The sequence below is a fragment of the Geotrypetes seraphini genome, chromosome 1 (genome assembly GCF_902459505.1).
Source record: "Geotrypetes seraphini chromosome 1, aGeoSer1.1, whole genome shotgun sequence".
NCBI lineage: Eukaryota > Metazoa > Chordata > Amphibia > Gymnophiona > Dermophiidae > Geotrypetes > Geotrypetes seraphini.
Window position 1 is genome coordinate 220,849,666 of NC_047084.1, and position 20,547 is coordinate 220,870,212.

A 20,547-nucleotide genomic window follows, 5' to 3' on the forward strand; every position below is an offset into this window, starting at 1 on the left:
GTTTTAAAACTGCTTATATTTGGAACACATTGGAATTTACATATTCCTATTTGTATTAGAAGTAATTTTTATTGTATTATTTAACGTATGTTCATTAGTAACCTAAACACCACAGAATCACAGTGTGATACAATAAACATATACAAACAACATCATCCAGAAAATAAAAGCAACAAAACAAAATATAAAGGCTGAGTATGGACATTGCATACTCAATAACCATTAACCAGGAAGTGAAGGTGTGGCCTAGTGGTTGAGAGTAGCTGCCTCAGCATCCTGAAGTTGAGAGTTTGATTCCCTCTGCAGCTCCTTGTGACTCTGGGCAAGTCACATAACACCTTATTGCCCCAGGTACAAAATAAGTCTAGTCTAAAATAGATTCCGGAAGACTGGAAGGTGGCGAATATTACGCCGATCTTCAAAAAAGGTTCGAGGGGAAATCCGGGAAACTATAGACCGGTGAGTCTGACCTCGGTCCTGGGAAAGATGGTAGTGGCGCTGATAAAGGACCGCATCATTTATCACCTTGACGGGCACGGTCTAATGAGGACCAGCCAGCACAGTCTCAGCAAAGGCGGATCTTGTTTGATGAACTTGCTGCACTTCTTCGAGGGAGTAAACAGGCAGATAGACAAAGGTGACCCGGTCGACATTGTATATCTGGATTTTCAGAAGGCGTTCAACAGGGTTCCACATGAACGACTGCTTCAGAAAATTGCGAGCCATATAATTGAGGGTGAAATACTCACGTGGTTTAAAAACTGGCTGGAGCATAGGAAAAAGAGAGTGGGGGTAAATGGACAATACTTGGACTGGAAGAGCATCACCAATGGGGTGCTGCAGGGTTCGGTGCTTGGACCCGTGCTCTTCAACATCTTTATAAACGATCTGGACATTGGTACGATGAGTGAGGTGATTAAATTTGCAGACGATACGAAGTTATTCAGAGTAGTGAAGACATGAGGGGATTGCGAAGATCTGCAATGTGACATTGGAAAGTTTGTCCTCAACCTGGCAGCTAGGCTTCAATGCTAAGAAATGTAAGGTCATGCACCTCAGAAGCGGAAATCCATGCAGGACGTACTTCTTGAACGGAGAAACTTTAACTAGGACTTCAGCAGAACGAGATTTAGGAGTAATCATCAGTGCAGACGTGAAAACTGCCAATCAAGTGGAGAAGGCTTCATCTAAGGCAAGGCAGATATTGGGTTGTATCAATAGAAGTTTCGTCAGCCAAAAGCCTGAAGTCATGATGCCGTTGTACAGGGTCATGGTGAGACCTCATCTGGAGTACTGTGTGCAATTCTGGAGGCCACATTATAGTAAAGATGTGCGCAGAATTGAATCGGTTCAGCGGACGGCCACCAGGATGATCTCGGGGCTCAAGGGTCTTTCGTACAAAGAGAGACTGAACAAATTGCAGCTCTACACTCTCGAGGAACGTAGGGAGCGGGGAGACATGATTGAAACATTTAAGTACCTCACGGGACGTGTCGAAGTGGAAGATGATATTTTCTTTCTCAAGGGACCCTCGGCCACAAGAGGGCACATGCTCAAACTCAGGGGCGGAAAATTTCATGGCGACACCAGAAAGTATTTCTTCACAGAGAGAGTGGTTGATCATTGGAACAAGCTTCCAGTGCAGGTGATCGAGGCAGACAGCGTGCCAGACTTTAAGAATAAATGGGATACCCATGTGGGATCCCTACGAGGGTTAAGATAAGGAAATTGGGTCATTAGGGCATAGACAGGGGGTGGGTAAGCAGAGTGGGCAGACTTGATGGGCTGTAGCCCTTTTCTGCCGTCATCTTCTATGTTTCTATGTTATAATCAAGCTCGAGAAATCGGCATCGACATGGCAAATGAGGTTCAACATGGATAAGTGTAAAGTGATGCATGTCGGTAAAAAAAATCTCAAGCACGAATAAAGGATGTCTGGGGCGGTACTTGGAGACACCTCCCAGGAAAGAGACTTGGGAGTTCTGATTAACAAGTCGATGAAGCCGTCCACGCAATGTGCGGCGGTGGTGAAAAGGGCAAACAGAATGCTAGGAATGATTAAGAAGGGGATCATGAACAGATCGGAGAAGGTTATCATGCCGCTATACCGGGCCATGGTGCACCCTGACCTGGAGTACTGCGTCCAGCACTGGTTGCCATACATGAAGAAGGACACGGTATTACTTGAAAGAGTCTAGAGAAGAGCGACTAAAATGGTTAAGGGGCTGGAGGAGCTGCTGTACAGTGAGAAATTGGAGAAACTGGGCCTCTTCTCCCTTGAAAAGAGGAGACTGAGAGGGGACATGATCGATACATTCAAAATACTGAAGGGAATAGACTTAGCAGATAAAGACATTACATTACATTAGTGATTTCTATTCTGCCAATATCTTGCGGTTCAAGGCGGATTACAAAAGAAGTTATCTGGCCATTTCCAGAGGAATTGAAGAGAAGAGCGAGTTGTTTCAGAGAATTGGGAAGAGTCTTGCGGTGTTAGTTTGACTTCAAGGATTTCTTGAATAGCATGGTTTTTATTTCTTTTCTGAACAATTTGTAGTCTGGGGTCGTTATGAGTAAATTGAAGAGTTGGTGGTCCAGTTTTGCTGCTTGTGTGGCTAGAAGGCTCTCATACAGTTTTTTTCGTTTGACAGATTGTTCACCCTCTCCAAGGTAGGGAGAATGAGAGGGCACTCTCTAAAGTTGAAAGGGGATAGATTCTGTACAAATGTAAGTAAGTTCTTCTTCACCCAGAGAGTGGTAGAAAACTGGAACACTCTTCCGGAGTCTGTTATAGGGGAAAACACCCTCCAGGGATTCAAGACAAAGTTGGACACATTTCTGCTAAACCGGAACGTACGCAGGTGAGGCTAGACTCATTTAGAGCACTGGTCTTTGACCTGGGGGCCACCGTGTGAGCCGCCTGCTGGGCACAATGGATCACTGGTCTGACCCAGCAGTGGCAATTCTTATGGTCTTATGTAATTGTAACCACATAGAAAAAGCGGTATATCAAGTCCCATTCTCTTTACAATGCCAAGACTTGATCATTATTTCACAAATATCTGAATTGATTTTGTTTTGTAATAAAATCTCTTACTCCTACTTAATGATTTTGTTCTTTGTAAGCTGCCTTGAGCTTCTGTTGGTTAAGCGGCCTATAAATGTACATGTTAAGTTTCTTAATATATTGTATTTGCAGGACTGCTCCTTTCTAAAGTTAGGACATAATAATATCCTTACTGGGTCAGACTAAAGGTCTATCTAGTACCTGGCAAAAACCCAAACAGTAGTAACATTGCATGCTACCGATCCAGGGCAAGCAGCAGCTTCCCCCATGTTTGTCTCAATAACAGACTATGGACTTTTCCTCCAGGAAATTGTCCAAACCTTTCTTAAAACCAGCTAGGTTAACCGCTCTTACCACAACCTCTCTCAATGCATTCCAGAGTTCAACTATTCTCCGAGTGAAAAAATATTTCCTCCTATTGGTTTTAAAAGTATTCATTGTAACTTCATTGAGTGTCCCCTAGTCTTTGCAATTTTTGATGGAGTGAAAAATTGATCCACTTGTACCCGTTCTACTCAGGATTTTGTAGACTTCAATCGTATCTCCCTTCAGCTGTCTCTTTTCCAAGCTGACTGTTTTAGTCTTTCCTCATACGAGTGGAGTTCCATCCCCTTTATCATCTTGGTCGCTCTTCTTTGAACCTTTTCTAGCACCACATCTTTCTTGAGATGAGGGATAGAGAATGACAGGGGGACAAATTTTTCCCATCCCCACGGGAACTCATTTTCCAGTTTGTCAAGTTCTATTCCTGTCCTTGCCCCATTCCCTCAACTCTGTTCTCATATGCACAAGCCTTAAACACTTTAAAATCATAAGTGTTTGAGGGAATAGGGAAGGGACAAGGAGAATGACAAAACTCATGGGGATGGACCGAGGAAATTCAGTTCCTGCGGGGACAGTGAAAAATGTGTCCCCATGTCATTCTCTAATAAGGAGACTTGAACTGAACGCAATACTCCAGGTGAGGTCACACCATGGAGCGATACAGAGGCATTATAACATTCTTAGTCTTGTTACCCATCCCTTTTTTAATAATTCCTAGCATCTTGTTTGCTTTTTTGGCTACCACTGCACATTGGGTAGAAGGTTTCACTGTATTGTCTACAATGACACCCAGATCTTTTTCTTGGGAGCTAACCCTCAAGGTGGACGCTAGCATCTGGTAACTATGATTTGGGTTATTCTTCCCAATGTGCATTACTTTGCACTTCTTCACATTAAATTCTAAGGTTCCTCTTCCGGGAGATGTAACGGAAGTACTAGACAAAAATGAAATGATGGCTGAATTGCGGTGTATAAAACAGATGCTTCAAGATAATGCAAATAACATAACCGAAATGAAAGAAGAAGTGCTGAATCTAAACCAGCAGATGGAAATATTTAACAAGCAAATGACGACCTTAGAAAACAAGATGGAGCGGATGGAGCTCTCTGAGATGCGATGTAAAAATGACAGGCTAAGTTAAGAATTAAAGAAACAACTTGAAGATTACAAAAATAGAGGTAGAAGAAAGAATGTAAAAATTATTAGATTAGCTGAAGGTTTGGAAGGGGGAAATGCTATCCAATTTCTAGAAAATCTTCTGCCTAAATTATTGCAGTTAAATTCAAAACACCCCCTAGAAATAGAACTAGCACACAGGATTCCATTAAAGCAGTCAACAAGTCAAGTGAGACCAAGGCCTTTGATCTTCAAGTTACTAAGATTCCAGCAGGCATTAGATATTTTAAGCTTGGCTAAAGCTGATAGAAATTTAAATTATAAGGGATCCAAGTTGTTGTTTGTGTCTGATTTCGCTAAAAACACAGCAAATACAAGGAAACGGTTCCTCATGTTAAGGCCTCAAATGAAAGAAAGGGGGTTCAAATATGGCTTGTATTACCCTGCAAAAATGAGAGTAACAAATGGAGACAAGTCCTTATATTTTGAAGATCCAGAAAAGTTAAAGGACTTCTTGCTAAATTCTGAGCCAATATCTATTTAAAAGAAGTTAATTTTAACAACATGGACTTTGTATTATTTATGAGGTTTTTTGAATAAAGTAATTTACAGAAGAAGATGATCTTTAAAAAAGGAAAAAGAATAATATCCCATGTTTGGTTGGAAAAGGAACTATATGAATACGATAATATTTAATAATATGAGATGATAAGAAGGGAAAAAAAACAATGAGAGAGACTTAAATAGCAGACTCTTTTGAACGTTCTTTATTGAAGAGATATTCATTTTCTGAAAATATCACTGTTATTAGGGAATGAATATTTTAAATGCATCAGACGTAAGGCTTAATGATAAAGAAACAAGAGAAGAGGTGTAGAAGAGATGCAGATTATATTGGATTTCAAGATGACGGGAAAGAAGTATTGGAGTCTACATCTCATGTACAAAATGTGCCCATTATTCAAGGATACATCAGGATATTGAACTTAATGTATCTTGAAGTTGTCAATGTAATAGTCAAATGGGAATAAGGAGACAAGGTTTCTGCATTTTGGACTGGTCATGGTAAAACATAAAAGGATATACAGGATGGATAAGATGACTTAATTAAGAAGTTGAGTTCAGTTGAATGAATTTTATAGAGAAGATTAATAAAATTCTCATCTATAGGATATTAGAGGGGGAAAAAAAATTCATCTTCTATATTTTGGAGATATGAATTCTTTAATAGAGAAGGTGATTCTTCTCTTTGATTTCAAAGGTTCTATATAAGACTAACTTGAATTATATTGAGAAGGATTTTCATATACAAAAAAAAAGTAAATTGATTAAATGTCAATGTTATTAATTGAAAGTTATATAAAACATGAAATAGTTTTTAACTGGAAATTCAAGCGTTGATTGAGAATATTATCTTGATAGCAAGAGTTATAATGTTTTATTTCTTTTATTGTAAAAGGTAGTAAAAGGATTTATGGGAATGGTCAGAAATAATCGTATAAAATTGATTTAATTGTAAAAGATATAAAATGGGCTTTATGAAAACTTTTTTGATATAAATAAGTAGGATTTCATTATATATATGGGTAATTATTGAGGGAGTACTTGATTTGTAATACATTAAAGCATAAGTTTATTACTTTTAAGTATAGTCAAGGGAAAGGGATGATGGAAATTGCCTGGAGGAGGGGGTATTGTGATTACTAATCCTATGTGTTCCAAGACAGTCAATTTATGTAGTGGGTGGGGGAGGGATAAGAGAGGGGGTTTCTTAAAAAGGGGATTGGGAGGATTTGGAAAGGAGAAATTTTACTTTAAAAGTTTTAACAATGGTACACTGGTGTCTATTCATATTAAGTTAAATAAATTTAGAATATATTGTTGGATTATGAATTTGGGAATAAAAATTTATAATGGAGATTAAAATCTTTTCATTAAATGTTAATGGCCTTAATCATCAAATAAAAAAGAAAAAAATTCTGGCCTTCTTGAAACAACAGAATGCGGACATATGTTATATACAAGAGACACACCTATCATTAGTAGAGTAAAAAAAATTGGAAGGGGGAAGGGTAAAACAAAGTTTTTTTTCTCCTGCAATTGGGGGAAAAAAGCTGGGGTTGCCATATTAATAAATAAAAAATGCACAGCTAATTTTCAATTGATTGATTTTGATCCCTTGGGTAGGTGGGTTCATGTGAAAATGAGCATGGGAAATAATACCCTGGATTTGTTTAATGTGTATGCTCCAAATACGAATCAGAATAAATTTTTTAAAAAGTTACAACAATTGATACTCCCACTGGCCGCTTCTAATTTAGTGGTGGCTGGAGATTTCAATGCTGTCATGGATTCATTAATGGATAAAAAACCAAGTAAAATAATAAAATCATTAGGATTAGATAATTTGGTTCAATCTTGTAATTTGAAGGATATATGGCGGATACTTCATTTTGATGATCGAGAATTTTCTTTTTGCTCACAAGTTCATAAATCCTTTTCAAGAATAGATTATATTTTTGTCTCAAATCAATTAGTACAACAAGTGACAAAAGCCTCCATAGATCCTATCATTTTGTCTGATCATGGAGGTGTATGGATTGAATTTAAATTTGATGAGCAAGATTATAGCAGGTCTGTATGGAGATTCGATAATACATTGATTGCGGATTCAAATTTCCTTGAAGAATTTAAATTAAAAATGATTGAATTTTTTCAAATTAATACTTCAGAAGAAATTACCATAGAAATATTATGGGATGCATTTAAGGCTACCATGACAGGAAATATTATTTCATATTCAGCATATATTAGAAAACAATTTAAAAAACAATTTTCTGATTTGGAAAAAGAAATTAAACATTTGGAAGCTAAATTAGTTGATAAGTGGGAGCAAAGTACCCAGCAGGCTTTATTAAAAGCAAAGGGTAAATATAATGAGATATCATCAAAATTTGTAAGGAATGATTTGTTTTCCCAACAAACTTTGTATTATGGAAGTTCAAATAAGGCGGGAAGATTATTGGCAAATTATCTTAAAGCGAAGAAAAGAAGAACAAAAATTATTGCAATAAAGTATGAGAAAGGAGAGACAAATACTAAAATTGGAAGCATTTTAAGTCAATTTCTAAATTTTTATAAAGACCTATATTCTTCTGAGCCTTATGAAAATAGATAAAAAGATGGTTTAGACTTTTTGAATCTAATTGAGGGGCCAAAAATTCCTGAGCATAAAAAAGTTTAGAGGAGCATATATCATTAAAAGAATTAGAAACAGCGTTGAAATCTCTTAGAGTTGGATCCATTCCAGGTGGTGATGGTTTCACGGTAGAATTTTATAAATCATTTCAAATTACCTTGTTACCTCATTTATTGAAATTATATCAGTCTCAGCTAAATAAGGGTTGCATTACAGGTAATATGGCAGAATCATTGACTATAGTTTTGCCAAAGCCAAACAAAGATCCCACATTGGTTTCAAATTACAGACCTATATCATTAATCAATGTAAATGGAAAACTTTTGGCTAAGACATTGGCTTTACGCTTAGCCAAGGCTCTCCCTTTTATTACTGATATGCACCAAACTGGATTCGTTGCTAGGAGACATTCATCCAATAACACAAGATTGGCTTTTCATATGTTAAATTTAATAAAAGCCATGAAAAATCCGGCTTTTTCTATGTCCTTGGATGCAGAAAAAGCCTTTGATCGGGTTGAATGGACCTTCATGTATCAAGCTATGGAATGATTTGGAATAGGTTCAAGATTTATACAAATGATTCAAACATTGTACAGCTCCCCTGTTGCAAAATTGTATATTAATAATAATTTTTCTGAACGCTTTAATTTGCGGAGGGGGGTTAGACAAGGTTGTCCCCTATCTCCTTTGCTTTTTGATATTGTTTTAGAACCCTTGTTATTAGCTATTCAGCAAGTAAAGGAGATACAGGGTATTCCTTATTCAGACCAGGAATACAAAAACTCTGCATATGCAGATGATATTTTGCTTCATTTGAGAAATCCAGAAACAACCATTCCATGCTTACTTGAATTGATTGAGAAATTTGGAAAATTTTCAGGGTATAAGATAAATTGGAGTAAATCTGAAGTCCTTCCACTAAACGTGTATTATACAAAAGGCTTGTTTGATTAATTTTCTTTTGTATGGAAGGAAGGTGGATTAAAATATTTGGGAATCTGGATAAAAAACACGCTGGAAGACAGAATGAAAGAGAATGAAAAATCTATATTGCAGAAATGTGCGAGCAATGGAATCCACTACATCTGTCTTGGTGGGGGAGAGTTCAAACTATTAAAATGATGATATTGCCTATGGTTTGTTATCAGATGGGAATGTTACCAGTTTTTTAAGGGGTCCTTTTATAAAAAGTTAAACAGTATTCTTACAAAATTTGTTTGGCTGGGCAAAACTCCTAGAATTGCTTTAGTATCTTTACAAAAACCAATTTCGGAGGGTTGGGTAAATTTTCCCAATTTTTATAGGTATCATCAAGCCTATATTTTGCGCCAGGGTATGTATTGGGTCCTCCCAGAGCTCACTGATAATACCCCAGACTGGTAGTGGCTGGAATGGTGACTCATGTTCCGTCTACGTTTATGTCAGGGATCTCAAAGTCCCTCCTTGAGGACCGCAATCCAATCGGGTTTTCAGGATTTCCCCAATGAATATGCATTGAAAGCAGTGCATGCACACAGATCTCATGCATATTCATTGGGGAAATCCTGAAAACCCGACTGGATTGCGGCTCTCAAGGAGGGACTTTGAGACCCCTGGTTTATGTCATGTTCTTAGTATTAAAATGCCTAGATTGTATAAAGAAAATAGAATATTTATGGATACATGGAAAATTCTGCGATATGTTAGTAATTTTACATCTATTCCAATCTATAAATCAACAAATCAAACTATATGATTAAACTCCAAGATTCAAATTGGTGGATTTAAGGTTATCTGGAAGCATTGGATGATAGCAGATATACGGATTTTGGGTGATGTTATTTCAAATGGTAAACTGCTTGACTTTTCACAGTTGCAACATAAATATGGTCTTAATAAATCACAAAGTTTTAGATGGTTGCAACTGAAGCAGGCTATTCAGGTGGGGTTCCCTGAATGGAAAAATCTCAATAATCAGTATAGTCTGGAGTTCTTATGCTTTCAGGCGGACTTCTTGGGACACCAGGCCGCACAGTGGTATAAATTGATAAATGGATTTGTAAATAAAAAACCTATAAATTGACTTAGGGACATTTGGAGCATTGAGATAAAGCATCAAATTACTGTGTCTCAATGGCCACGAATTTGGTCTTGAAGAATGAGATGTACAGTGTCCGCATCTATGAGACACACTTGGTTTTTCCTTTTACATAAAGCATTTTGGACCCCAGTTAGATTACAAAAGTTAGATAGCTCTAAGTCTAATAGATGCTGGCATTGTAATCTGGAAGCAGGGACTTTGGATCATTTAATATTCTATTGTCCCTGTATCAGCCTTTTGGAAATCAATTTGATCTCAAATTAATTGTTTACTAGAAAACCATGTAGCATTATCATATGATACAATTATGTTCGATATGTCAATAAGAACAAAAAGTCAAATTTCATCAAGCAATAATAAACTTTTATTGATTATGACAGGAGTCACCATACAACATATCACCAGTAATTGGAAAAATTACAGTAGACTTAACTATACCTTCTGGTGGAATTCGTTGTGCCACATTTACAAAATGGAAAGAACAAATGCCATACAAAAAGGGAATTATAATAATTTTACAAAGATTTGGGGGCCATTGACAAAATATTACAATGATTAGACACCATTTTCCACTGAAAGTACATTTATACATAGGGGGAGGGGGGATGTCATTAAGTTTTATTAAAGGTTTAATCAATAGATAAGAATATAATATTTATACAATATTTTTGATTAAAATATTTGTGGGAAGGGTGGGTGGGGAGGGTATAATTTTATGTATTTAAGGTGATATTAGAAATAAATTCTAGTGATGTATACAAGTTTTAACTGATGTAATATTGTGTACTTGTTGTAAGATGGAAAAATGAATAAAGAATTTGGAAAGAAAAATAAAAAATTATAATTTCCCAAGGTCTGCCTGCAATTTTTCACAATCTGCATGCATTTGAACAACTTTGAACAGTTTAGTGTCATCTGTAATTTTAATCACTTGACTCGTTGTTCCAATTTCAAGATCATTTATAAATAAGTTAAGTAGCACCAGTCCCAGTACAGATCCCTGCAGCACTCCACTATTTACCCTCCTCCACTGAGAAAAATGGCTATTTAATCTTTTTCTGTTTTCTATCCGATAACCAATTCCTTAACCACAACTGAACTTTGCCTCCTATCCCATGACTACTGTTTCTTCTCCATACTCACCTTTTATTTAATCCTTTTCTTGGCCCTTTGGCCACTGTCACTCAGGATTCTGGTATTAGTTTTTATTTTTATATTGATGACATTTTATTGGGGGGAGGGCTGGGGAGGAACTCTTGCGTCATTAAGGAAATGCTGTCAGCTATTAATTCAGTCACTGTACAGGAAAAAAGGGGACACGAGCATGGCAAGACCAACCGAGGTAGGTGCTGCAGTTTAAAAGGTGGTCGCTGCCGCAACAGGTGTACAAGGCTGGAGTGGGATGTTTAGGAGTATGTTACATCTAAGCATCTGTAGGTACCTAAACAATGAGGTGTATAAAACATCAGCACCTAGGTGTCATGTACACCTTTACCACACCTTGTGAAGAAAGACAGCAAATACTTGAACTGCTCATACTCTGCCTAGAATTAGTTTCCTTACTGTGCTTGTTACCTTACTGCAGGGTCACTCTCCAGTATCTCAGTGAGCCGCTGTACTTGCTCAGGTTGGATTGATCGCCCCAGAAGTGCTTCAGTGTTTGTGTAGATTAGAAAAGCTGACACAGCACCTAAAAGTGTTCCAACACCTAGAGATCCCAGGCTGTCATAATATGTATGTCCTAAACAATATATACAAAAAACCCAAAATCAGTTATATCTGCAGTAATGCCCTTTTTGTCCAAGAATTTTATATTTATTATGGGGAAGATTCTCAAATGTTCATGGTAAAATCTGACAGGCAGCTGTTGCGGACATTACTGTAACAATTTCAAAAAGGTGAGTTACTCTTTAAAAAATGCACATGCAAATGTGGTTTGCAGAGAGACGCTAAATTTGCATGTGCTGATCGCTGATGACAGCGATCAGCACCTGCGCAGAATGGGCAACGCTACCCCCCCAAATCGAAACTCAGCAGGAGGAATGCACATGCTCACTCACTCCTGCTGCAGACGTCTAGCAACCACCTCCCCGCCCCCTGGCAGCAAGAGAGATGATCGCTTCCTCCTGCCGCCATGTAACAACCCCTAACACCTCCCCCGGCAGTAGGAGAAATGCCACTCTCTCCCACAGCCATGCAACTCCCCATCCTGATACCATCCCAGTAGTGGAAGAGCTACACACTTCCTCCCTCCTGCTACCACCATGCTCCCAATGAACCCCCACCCTCTTACCTTATTTACGAAGTCCATCTGGAGCGATAACTACGCCCTCTGGCCAGCAGGCTCGCCTCTTCAAAATGGCGGGCCTTCTCCTCCCCAGTGCATGAATAAGTCAGAATTACTTAGTATTATATTAGAGCAGTGTTTCTCAACACTATGGGTATGCAGGCTGCTTGTTGGGGATTAGGCGGCATGGCAATCCCGGAGAATATTCCCTGCCCACCATCCATCGAAGCTGCGCTGCTGGCACTGGGGAGCCCTCCTTGCTGCCCACCCCACCCACTGAAGCCACTGCCCACCCCCCTCCTCCTGAAGCCGACCCACAGGGCTTCTCTCCAATGTCAGAGCTGACATCAGAGGAAAGCCTTCCGGGTCATCGGGGGGGTCCCAGTTACCTCCTGCCATACTTGCTCCTTCAGCAGCTTATTGGGGGTATGCGCAGCCAGCAGCTGTACATAGCTGACACTGGAGGGAAGGCTTGTGGGTCAGCCACGTGTGTGTGAATCTCTTCCTGTGCGTTCCCCCAACAAGCTGATGAAGGCAGATGGAGTGATTGTGGCTCGAACAAGTAAAGGGACACGATCTTTCTTGGACAAATGGAGAAAGAAGGGGGGGAAGAAGCACTTTGAGGCATTGGAGGGGCACGATTCTGGGACAATGGCTGGAAGGAAGAGAGGGGAGGGTGCACCAACTCAACTCAGAAGGAAGGAAGGTGGCATAAACATGGGACACAGAAGGGAGGGAGGAAGGGGGCACTAACTTGGGACATAGAAGAGAGGGAATACAAAGGCAGAATTGTTGGGCGTGAGTGAGAGGGAAAGAGATGGTGGCACATGCAGAAAGGAAGAAAGAGGAAAACTGGGCAGAGAGGAGAGAGGTAGAGATGTATGGAGAGGAGAAATGTTAGATATGGTGGATGTAGAGGGAACAGAGGGGAGACCCAGAAGCTTTCTCTCAAGACCAGGGGACCATGTGCTGGAGCTGCAGGAAGAGGCAGTAGCCCGGTTCGTAAGTACGAGTTTGATGTAAGTCGAGCGCTCTTAAACCAGGGACTGCCTGTACAAGTTCAGCATGTTTCTCTATGTGCAGTACTTTGGTGGCAAAATGACTTTTTTGTGATATGGCTTTTGTTTTGGATTGCATTAGCTTTTTGCTGATTAGTTCAATAAAGTTATTGTGAAGTGTTTCTGTATTCCTTTCCATGGAGCCAAAATGAGGCTGTTTCTTTAAAATCTCATCTATGTAATTTGTTTTATTCAATCAATTGTACATTTTTTCTTTTGTAAACCGCATAGAGCTTCATGGTCCTACGGTATATAAGCTGATTGTTATGTTATGGTTACATCTGGGAGAACTAAAAAAACATTGTGGAGAGATGATGTTCCCGAGATGGACTTTATTAATAAATAAACTTAGTAATCCACATAAAAACCTCTAGGACCCAGTCCGCTGGGAGCATTGGGTCCAATGCTCCCAGCGGACTGCGTCCTAGAGGTTTTTATGTGGATTACTAAATTGATTTATTAATAAAGTCCATCTCGGGAACATCATCTCTCTACAGTGTTTTTTTGATTCTCTTGGACTTTTTCTCTGTGAATTCTTCAGGGTCAATTTCTTTGCTCTTGTTTACATCTGGGAGAACTAAATCTCTTTAACATGGATTCTACTTACCCAAGTCCCTGAAACAGTTTTCTAAACAAAACCCGTGGCGTTGGGCATTTTTAGGGGAGTGATCTTTTGTTTTCTCACTGAAGTATGACAAGCTCAGCTGTTTTTTTTTTCAGTGGCAGTTGAAAACTTTTTTTCTGTGTGTTCTGTGATTAACAGTAAAATAGCAAGCTGCAAAAGGTGGCACAGAAAAGCAGCACAGCAACAGATACTCGTTAAGTACTGACTTCATTGACATTTTTTTAAATATAATTTTGAATTGAGTATTACTGATTTATAAAACTTAAAAAGTTTGCTTGTTGCTGAGATTAGCCCTATAAATGAGAAAACTCTGTTCACCTTTAAAAAAAAACAGCATTCCTGTAGGTTTAGGTGAGGTGTTTTTTTTTAAACCTGAGGGCATCACACAAAACATATGCTTAATTACTGATTGATTTCTTTGCAGTATTATTAGCTTCTAGTTTCTGGTTTTGTTTAGGTATTTGATTTTTTTCCAGAATGTTTTTTGGGGTTGTTGTTTTTTCATTCCTGATTATCAATAAGCATCCTTTATAAACATACTCTACATTTCCTTTCTGACAATGTGCCATTTTTGCCTGTCTTCTATATAGTCCTACCACAGGGCTGACTTAAAGTCTGTGATTTTCTCCCATGTTCCCTATTAAAAATAGGTTGGGCATAAGAACAGCGTTCCAGAAAACTGGTGGCAGCATAAACATTACCATAATTTAGGAAAATATGGAATAACTATACGGTCCCTTAATTGTAGAGTGGCAAAGGCAAAAATCACAGCACTTAGTTAAGTCTCTGATATTTTCAACTGAAAGAGCAAATGAACAAACTAAATAGGGCTAAAATTTGGGATTTAGCGCCCAATAGAAGAGTTGCTGGTGGAACTTAGGCTGGGAAGTAGTTGTTGTAGAGGCTAAAGCTGGCGAGGTCATTGCAGCAGCCACTTTGCTGGTGCCTGGGCTGGAAAGATGACATCACATTGGCTTTGACCAGCTGAGTCATAAATAAGTAGAACGCCAAGAGGGAAAGGAAATACTGGGAGAACTGAGGCTGGGAGAAAGGAAAACATGGAAAAAGGGAAGGGAAAAACAACCACCACAACAACTAACTCCACACACCCCTACCCAAAGCACAAAACAGCCAAAGGAAAAAAACATGAAAAACCTAAATACAAATAAATTTTTTTACATCATAAATTCTTACACCCAACCAATATATTTCCATCCTTGCTTTTGATTTTTATTTGCTATCATGTTGCTTAATACTTACCTGTGAGGGAAGTCAGACCCATGCATGTAGCGGCAATTATCACTCCAAAAACTGCTGCTGCATCTTCCAACAATACAACATTGGTGCTGGGGTCATGGGACTGCATCACTGAAAAAGGTATTTAAAAAAAAAAAAAGAAGAAGAAATAAAACACAGTCCAAAGTTGTAATTTACCAGATCATGAATTTGGTTTCAATCATTTTGTATTGGCTTAATACTCGTATTGGTTACTCCAAAAAATTACTATGATCACTCACTTTGTAGGATTAAACAAAACAATATTTCCTAACCAATAAAAGCCACCTTTCCTTTGGGAAAGAAATGGACTTATTTTTATATTCATGAGGAGAGGTCTAATGGTAGAGCTGCTGCCTCTGCACCCAGAGGTTGTGGGATCAAATCCCAGTGCTGCTCCTTGTGACCCTGGTCAAGTCACTTAATCCTCCATTGCCCCAGATACAAAATAAGTTCCTGTATATATGTAAACCGCTTTGAATGTGTAACCACAAAAAGGCAGTATAAAAGTTCCATTCCCTGTCCCCCTTCACCTTATGATTTTGGACTGGCAGCACCACAAACATCAAGAGGCTATCCAGTGATTGACAAATAAAAGCAGACAACTGCAGCATTAATGCTCACCCTGCTCTATGACAACCGTAGGGTTAAATATTCACCCTGCTTCATGTCTGAGGATCCTTTTTCTTTGCCCACAATTTATTGTTATGAAAGTATCTTTTGATTTTGTTAATATTTATTGCAACATTAACATGTTTCAAGTTTATTATATATTTGAAATCCCGCCTATCATTACGTCTAGGCCAGGGGTGTCCAACCTTTTGGCTTCCCTGGGCCGCATTGGCTGAAAAAAATGTTTCTGGGGCCGCACAAATGCGCAAACGCTGCAGCAAGACAAAGGAGGGAGCAGGCAAGATGGTAAACACCCAGGGGAAGCAGAGGAAAACACTGCATCGCCCTCGACCAGGGCCACACAAAATACTTCACGGGGCCGCATACAGCCCTCGGGCTGCAGGTTAGACACCCCTGGTCTAGGCGGTTTACAATAAAAAAACAACAAGGTTAAAACTAAAGGGGGAAAAAATAAAAACAATACATAATACTGAAATATTCCATTACAAGAACATAAAGAAGGAGACAAAAAAGAGGGGTAAGGAAAATTTGCAATACTCAAAAATAAAAAGGAATACAGAGGCCTAACACACTTGAAGGAGTAAGAGTAATGTACTGCACTGCCAACAGAAGGAAACTTCTTAAGAGGCAACGGCATCCTTAAACAAAACAGAACAGAACAAGAGTTAGGCTCATGGTCATGCCCTAGGCATCCTATGCTAAGAAATGCAAGGTCATGCATTTGGGCTGCAAAAACCCAAGGGAACGGGACAGTTTAGGGGGTGAAGAACTTATGTACACAACAGAAGAGTAGGACTTGGGTGTGACTGTATGTGATGGTCTTAAGGTGGCCAAACAGGTTGAAAAGGTGACAGCGAAAGCTAGAGGGATGCTAGTTTGCATAGGGAGAAGCATGGCTAGTACGAAAAAGGAGGTATTGATGACCTTGTATAAGACTTTGGTGAGACCTCATTTAGAATATTGTGTACAATTCTGGAGGCTGCACCTTCAAAAAGATAAAAAAGGATGGAGTCGGTTCAGAGGAAGGCTACTAAAATGGTGTGTGGTCTTCATCATAAGATCTCAATCTGTATACTTTGGAGGAAAGGTAGGAGAGGGGAGATATGACAGAGACATTTAAATATCTATGTAATGTAAATGCGCGTGAGTCGAGTCTCTTTCATTTGAAAGGAAACTGCAATGAGAGGGTATAGGATGAAGTTAAGAGGCGATAGGCTCCGGAATAAGAGGAGGAAATACTTTTTTACAGAAAGGGTAGTAGATGCGAGGAACAGTCTCCCGGAAGAGGTGGTGGAAACAGAGACTGTGTCTGAATTCAAGAGGGCCTGGGATAGGCAAGTGGGATCTCTGAGAGAGAGAAAGAGATAATGGTTACTGCGGATGGGCAGACTAGATGGGCCATTTGGCCTTTATCTGCCATCATGCTTCCATGTACCAATATTACAGTGATCATCTGACTACACTGGATGCACCTTTTGAAGCTACTGGGAGTCTTCTTGAACATCACGAAAATAATTACGCATATATTAAAATCCTCAATCTTGAGTGATAAAAAGAGGCAAGGCTCAAATTGAGGTTGGTACTCAGGCCTAAAAAGAAAGAAAACTTGAAGAGCTGAAAACCTAAGAACATAAAGGGGAAGATACTAAAAATAAACTTTTGAGGAAAATGATAAATAAGATGAAAAGCCATATGGGAAGGCAACAAAAAGATTTCAGTAAAAAGCACTGAAGAGAGACCATAAAGACACAATCACCCAGCTCCATGGACAAAAATCAGACAGAAACCTGAACATGCATGGTGTGACATGGCTAGAATTTTCTACCAGCTGTATGCACTAGGCAGTGTTCATACTGTGCTCTGACAGACAATCAACAGGATGTGAGAATACCAATGACCTGTTTGTCCTCGGAAAACATCATTTTTTAAATTTTAACAATTTTTGTAATTATTTACATTAAAAGGAATGGATTAATTTACTTTAGAATTACTGATGTGATGGAAAATCTTTCCTACATGGGCTCAATTGATAATGTCACTCATGCTGCATGCTAGCCTGCACCCTTGGAGAAAACAGAATTACCCTAGGCTAGTTTGAGAACTAGGAAATATTGGGTTAGTATTTTCAGAAAATGTACCTCTCCTCAAAAACATTCCACATATTACAATGAGAAGCATACCTCTCCACCTGTCTTCTTATACACCCCCATCATAGTCACTGAAGATTAAATCACAGCTCACATGTATGGGTGTCCACTTAAGATAACAAAATGCAATATCCTGACCCTTGCTTTGTAAAATGGAATAAACTTTTGTTTAAAATTGGGAGCCCATTTCTTCTTTGCTTACTGTGTAAAGTTTGAATTCATACCTCTTGTTCCCCCATCCCATATCTTTCTTACTCTCATCCAATCTGTTGGAGGAGGGTGAGATAAACCTTTATAAGAGACCATTACCGTATATAATTGGATATAAACCGACCCAATTATAAACCGAGGTAACCTTCCCCTCCCCCCAAAATAGGGAAAAAGGTTCACTTGAATATAAACCAATGGGTTTATATTCAATTGTCCTGCCTTTCATCCATCCCTCCTTCCTTCCTTTCCAGCTCTGCACCCAGACTCCTATTCCCACTGAAGGCTCCCTTAAGCCCAGGTGAGCTGGGACAGAAGTGATCCTTCCCACATTCTGTCCTGGCCAACAGTTAAGCACCCTGCCTCCCTCCCGCCTCCCAGACCTATTCCAGGCCTCCAGCGAGCCTGATTAAGCCCTGGTGGTCAAGGAGCAAACTTACCACATGTCCTGTCCTGGCCAACTGTTAGCCACCCCACCTTCCTCCTGCCCCCCTCTACAACATACCTTTGAACCCTGGTGATCTAGTGGTGAAACGGGGCAGGGGCTATCTTTGTTTGCTTCTGCCCCATGAAGAGCCGTGATTAGAAAAGGCTGCTACAAGTTCCCGGGGCAGTCTTGTGAGACAGCAAGAATTTGCGAGACAACTGCAGGAACTCCCAGAAGCCATTTCTGATTGTGGCTCTGCTCGGGGAAGGTGCGACCAAACATTGCTCCTGCCCTGTTTCACTGCAAGACCACTAAGGTTCAAAGGTATGTTATAGAGGGGTCCGGGAGGCGGAAGGGTGGTTAACAGTTGGCCAGGACAAGATGCGGTAATATTACCACCAGGACTTAATGAGGCCCATGGGAGGACTGCAAGAGGACTGGGGGGCAGGGTAGTTAACATCTGGCTGGGACAGGATGCCGGAAGGATCGCTCCTGTCCTGGCCACCAGGGCTTAAGGCAGGCCTGTGGGAGGCCTGCAACGGGTCTGGGTGTGGTGGTGGTGGGGGGTGCAGGAAGCACCAGACCTAAGGACCAGAATATAAACTGAGACCCCCATTTTTTTAGCACAAAAATCTCAGTTTATATTGAAGTATATATGGTAATCAACTTTAGCGCTTTACAATTATCACAGTCTTACCAAAGATTTTCCACTTATATATGAACAGTCTAATGTAAAAGGATTTATTCTAAAATAGCTTTGTCTCCTTTTTTCCTGCAGATTTTACTTCCAATGGGCCATGATTCAAAAGTTTAAACATGTTGCAATAAATGAAGAAACTAGACTGTGGCACAGTATGCATTCAATATGTAATGTAAGAAAAACATTACCCCTTTAAAAAATTTTATGTTAGAAAGCCCAGCCAAAGCCTTGTTTCCTTACTCTGTTAATTTTTCCCACACAGCATAAAATTATTTGAATATGAATATGTTGAGACATTCTGCAAAAGAGAGTAGACTGTGTCTCAAGCAAATTCTGTACCCACAGAATTGCAGAAAATGAAAAGATCTTGACTTAAAATATGTGTTCTGTAATATTTGGTGGTAGAGTAATACAGTAGCATCAGACAGCAAAATTGATTTCTTCTGGAAAAAAATACCACGTGCTGATATTTACATTTTTATGCGACACTAAACTTAGAGACCTTTGATTTTAGATGCAATTACATACCATATTGATAAAATGACATTCCTCTGATGTGGGCACTCTTTCGGATTTCATTTATAGCAACAACAAGTGTAGCTAAAAGAAAATAAGTTCAATAATCACTGACTTTGCATATGAAAAATTAATCATTCTCACTTTTAAAATACCAGTAAACTAAATTACACAGTACAGGATCAATAGTATTAATTTTAGCAGCAATTAAGCATTATTCTCTCTCTCATGATCACTCTCTGTATGTTTATGTCCAATTGATAATTTCAATTTTTAGGAGATAAATCTGTTGCCTGACTAAAAGATGCAAAAATAAGTTTGCTGTTTTATTTATTTATACATGGTTTAGTTCTTCCCAGAAAAAACTTTATATGGGTATATAGCTCCCTTTATTAGCATCTATGTAAATACTAGAGAGTTCCATCTAGGAATGAATGCACACATGCAGAAATAAAAGGGAAAGAAGAGTTAACAAAGGATTCCAAATGTGTCCAGTAAATAATATTTCCTGCCATGGCCAGTTCTAGGGGTTATGGCACCTTTAGCTAACTTTTGCCCTGGCACTCCCATTGCAGCATGCATAAGGACCCTCCTCTCCACCTACATCAACTTACTTCTAACCAGTTTCTCCCCGCATGCATGAGCGTTCGTCATGGGGCCCATATACTGAAGTTCAAAGTGCAGCAATGAATTCATGGGTCTATTTTGTTGGAAAAATAACTACAGCACAGTTGTAGTTATTTTCCCAAGCCAAAATATATATATATATATATATATATATATATATATAAAATTAATTGTGGCACCCTTCATGCTACTACATTTATAATTTGAAGGACTCTGACACAATCTGAGGTCTCCTGGAATCCTCTCCCATAGAGAG

At 39.2% G+C, this 20,547-nt stretch overlaps 1 protein-coding gene across 3 annotated transcripts in view; it reads right to left on the bottom strand.

Moving 5' to 3' along the window:
* Positions 1-20,547, bottom strand: part of SLC30A9 (solute carrier family 30 member 9) — a 130,210-nt gene that overhangs the window by 11,371 nt on the left and 98,292 nt on the right. For 2 of the 3 annotated variants that reach the window (XM_033946479.1, XM_033946475.1), the window contains exons 13-15: positions 19,677-19,748; positions 15,020-15,127; positions 11,365-11,530 (exon numbers count right to left, since the gene is read on the bottom strand). In XM_033946479.1, coding sequence (XP_033802370.1) covers positions 11,365-11,530; positions 15,020-15,127; positions 19,677-19,748 — 346 coding nt within the window. Of the gene's footprint in view, positions 1-11,352; positions 11,531-15,019; positions 15,128-19,676; positions 19,749-20,547 lie in introns of all 3 variants that reach the window. The other variant, XM_033946486.1, reaches the window with a different exon arrangement.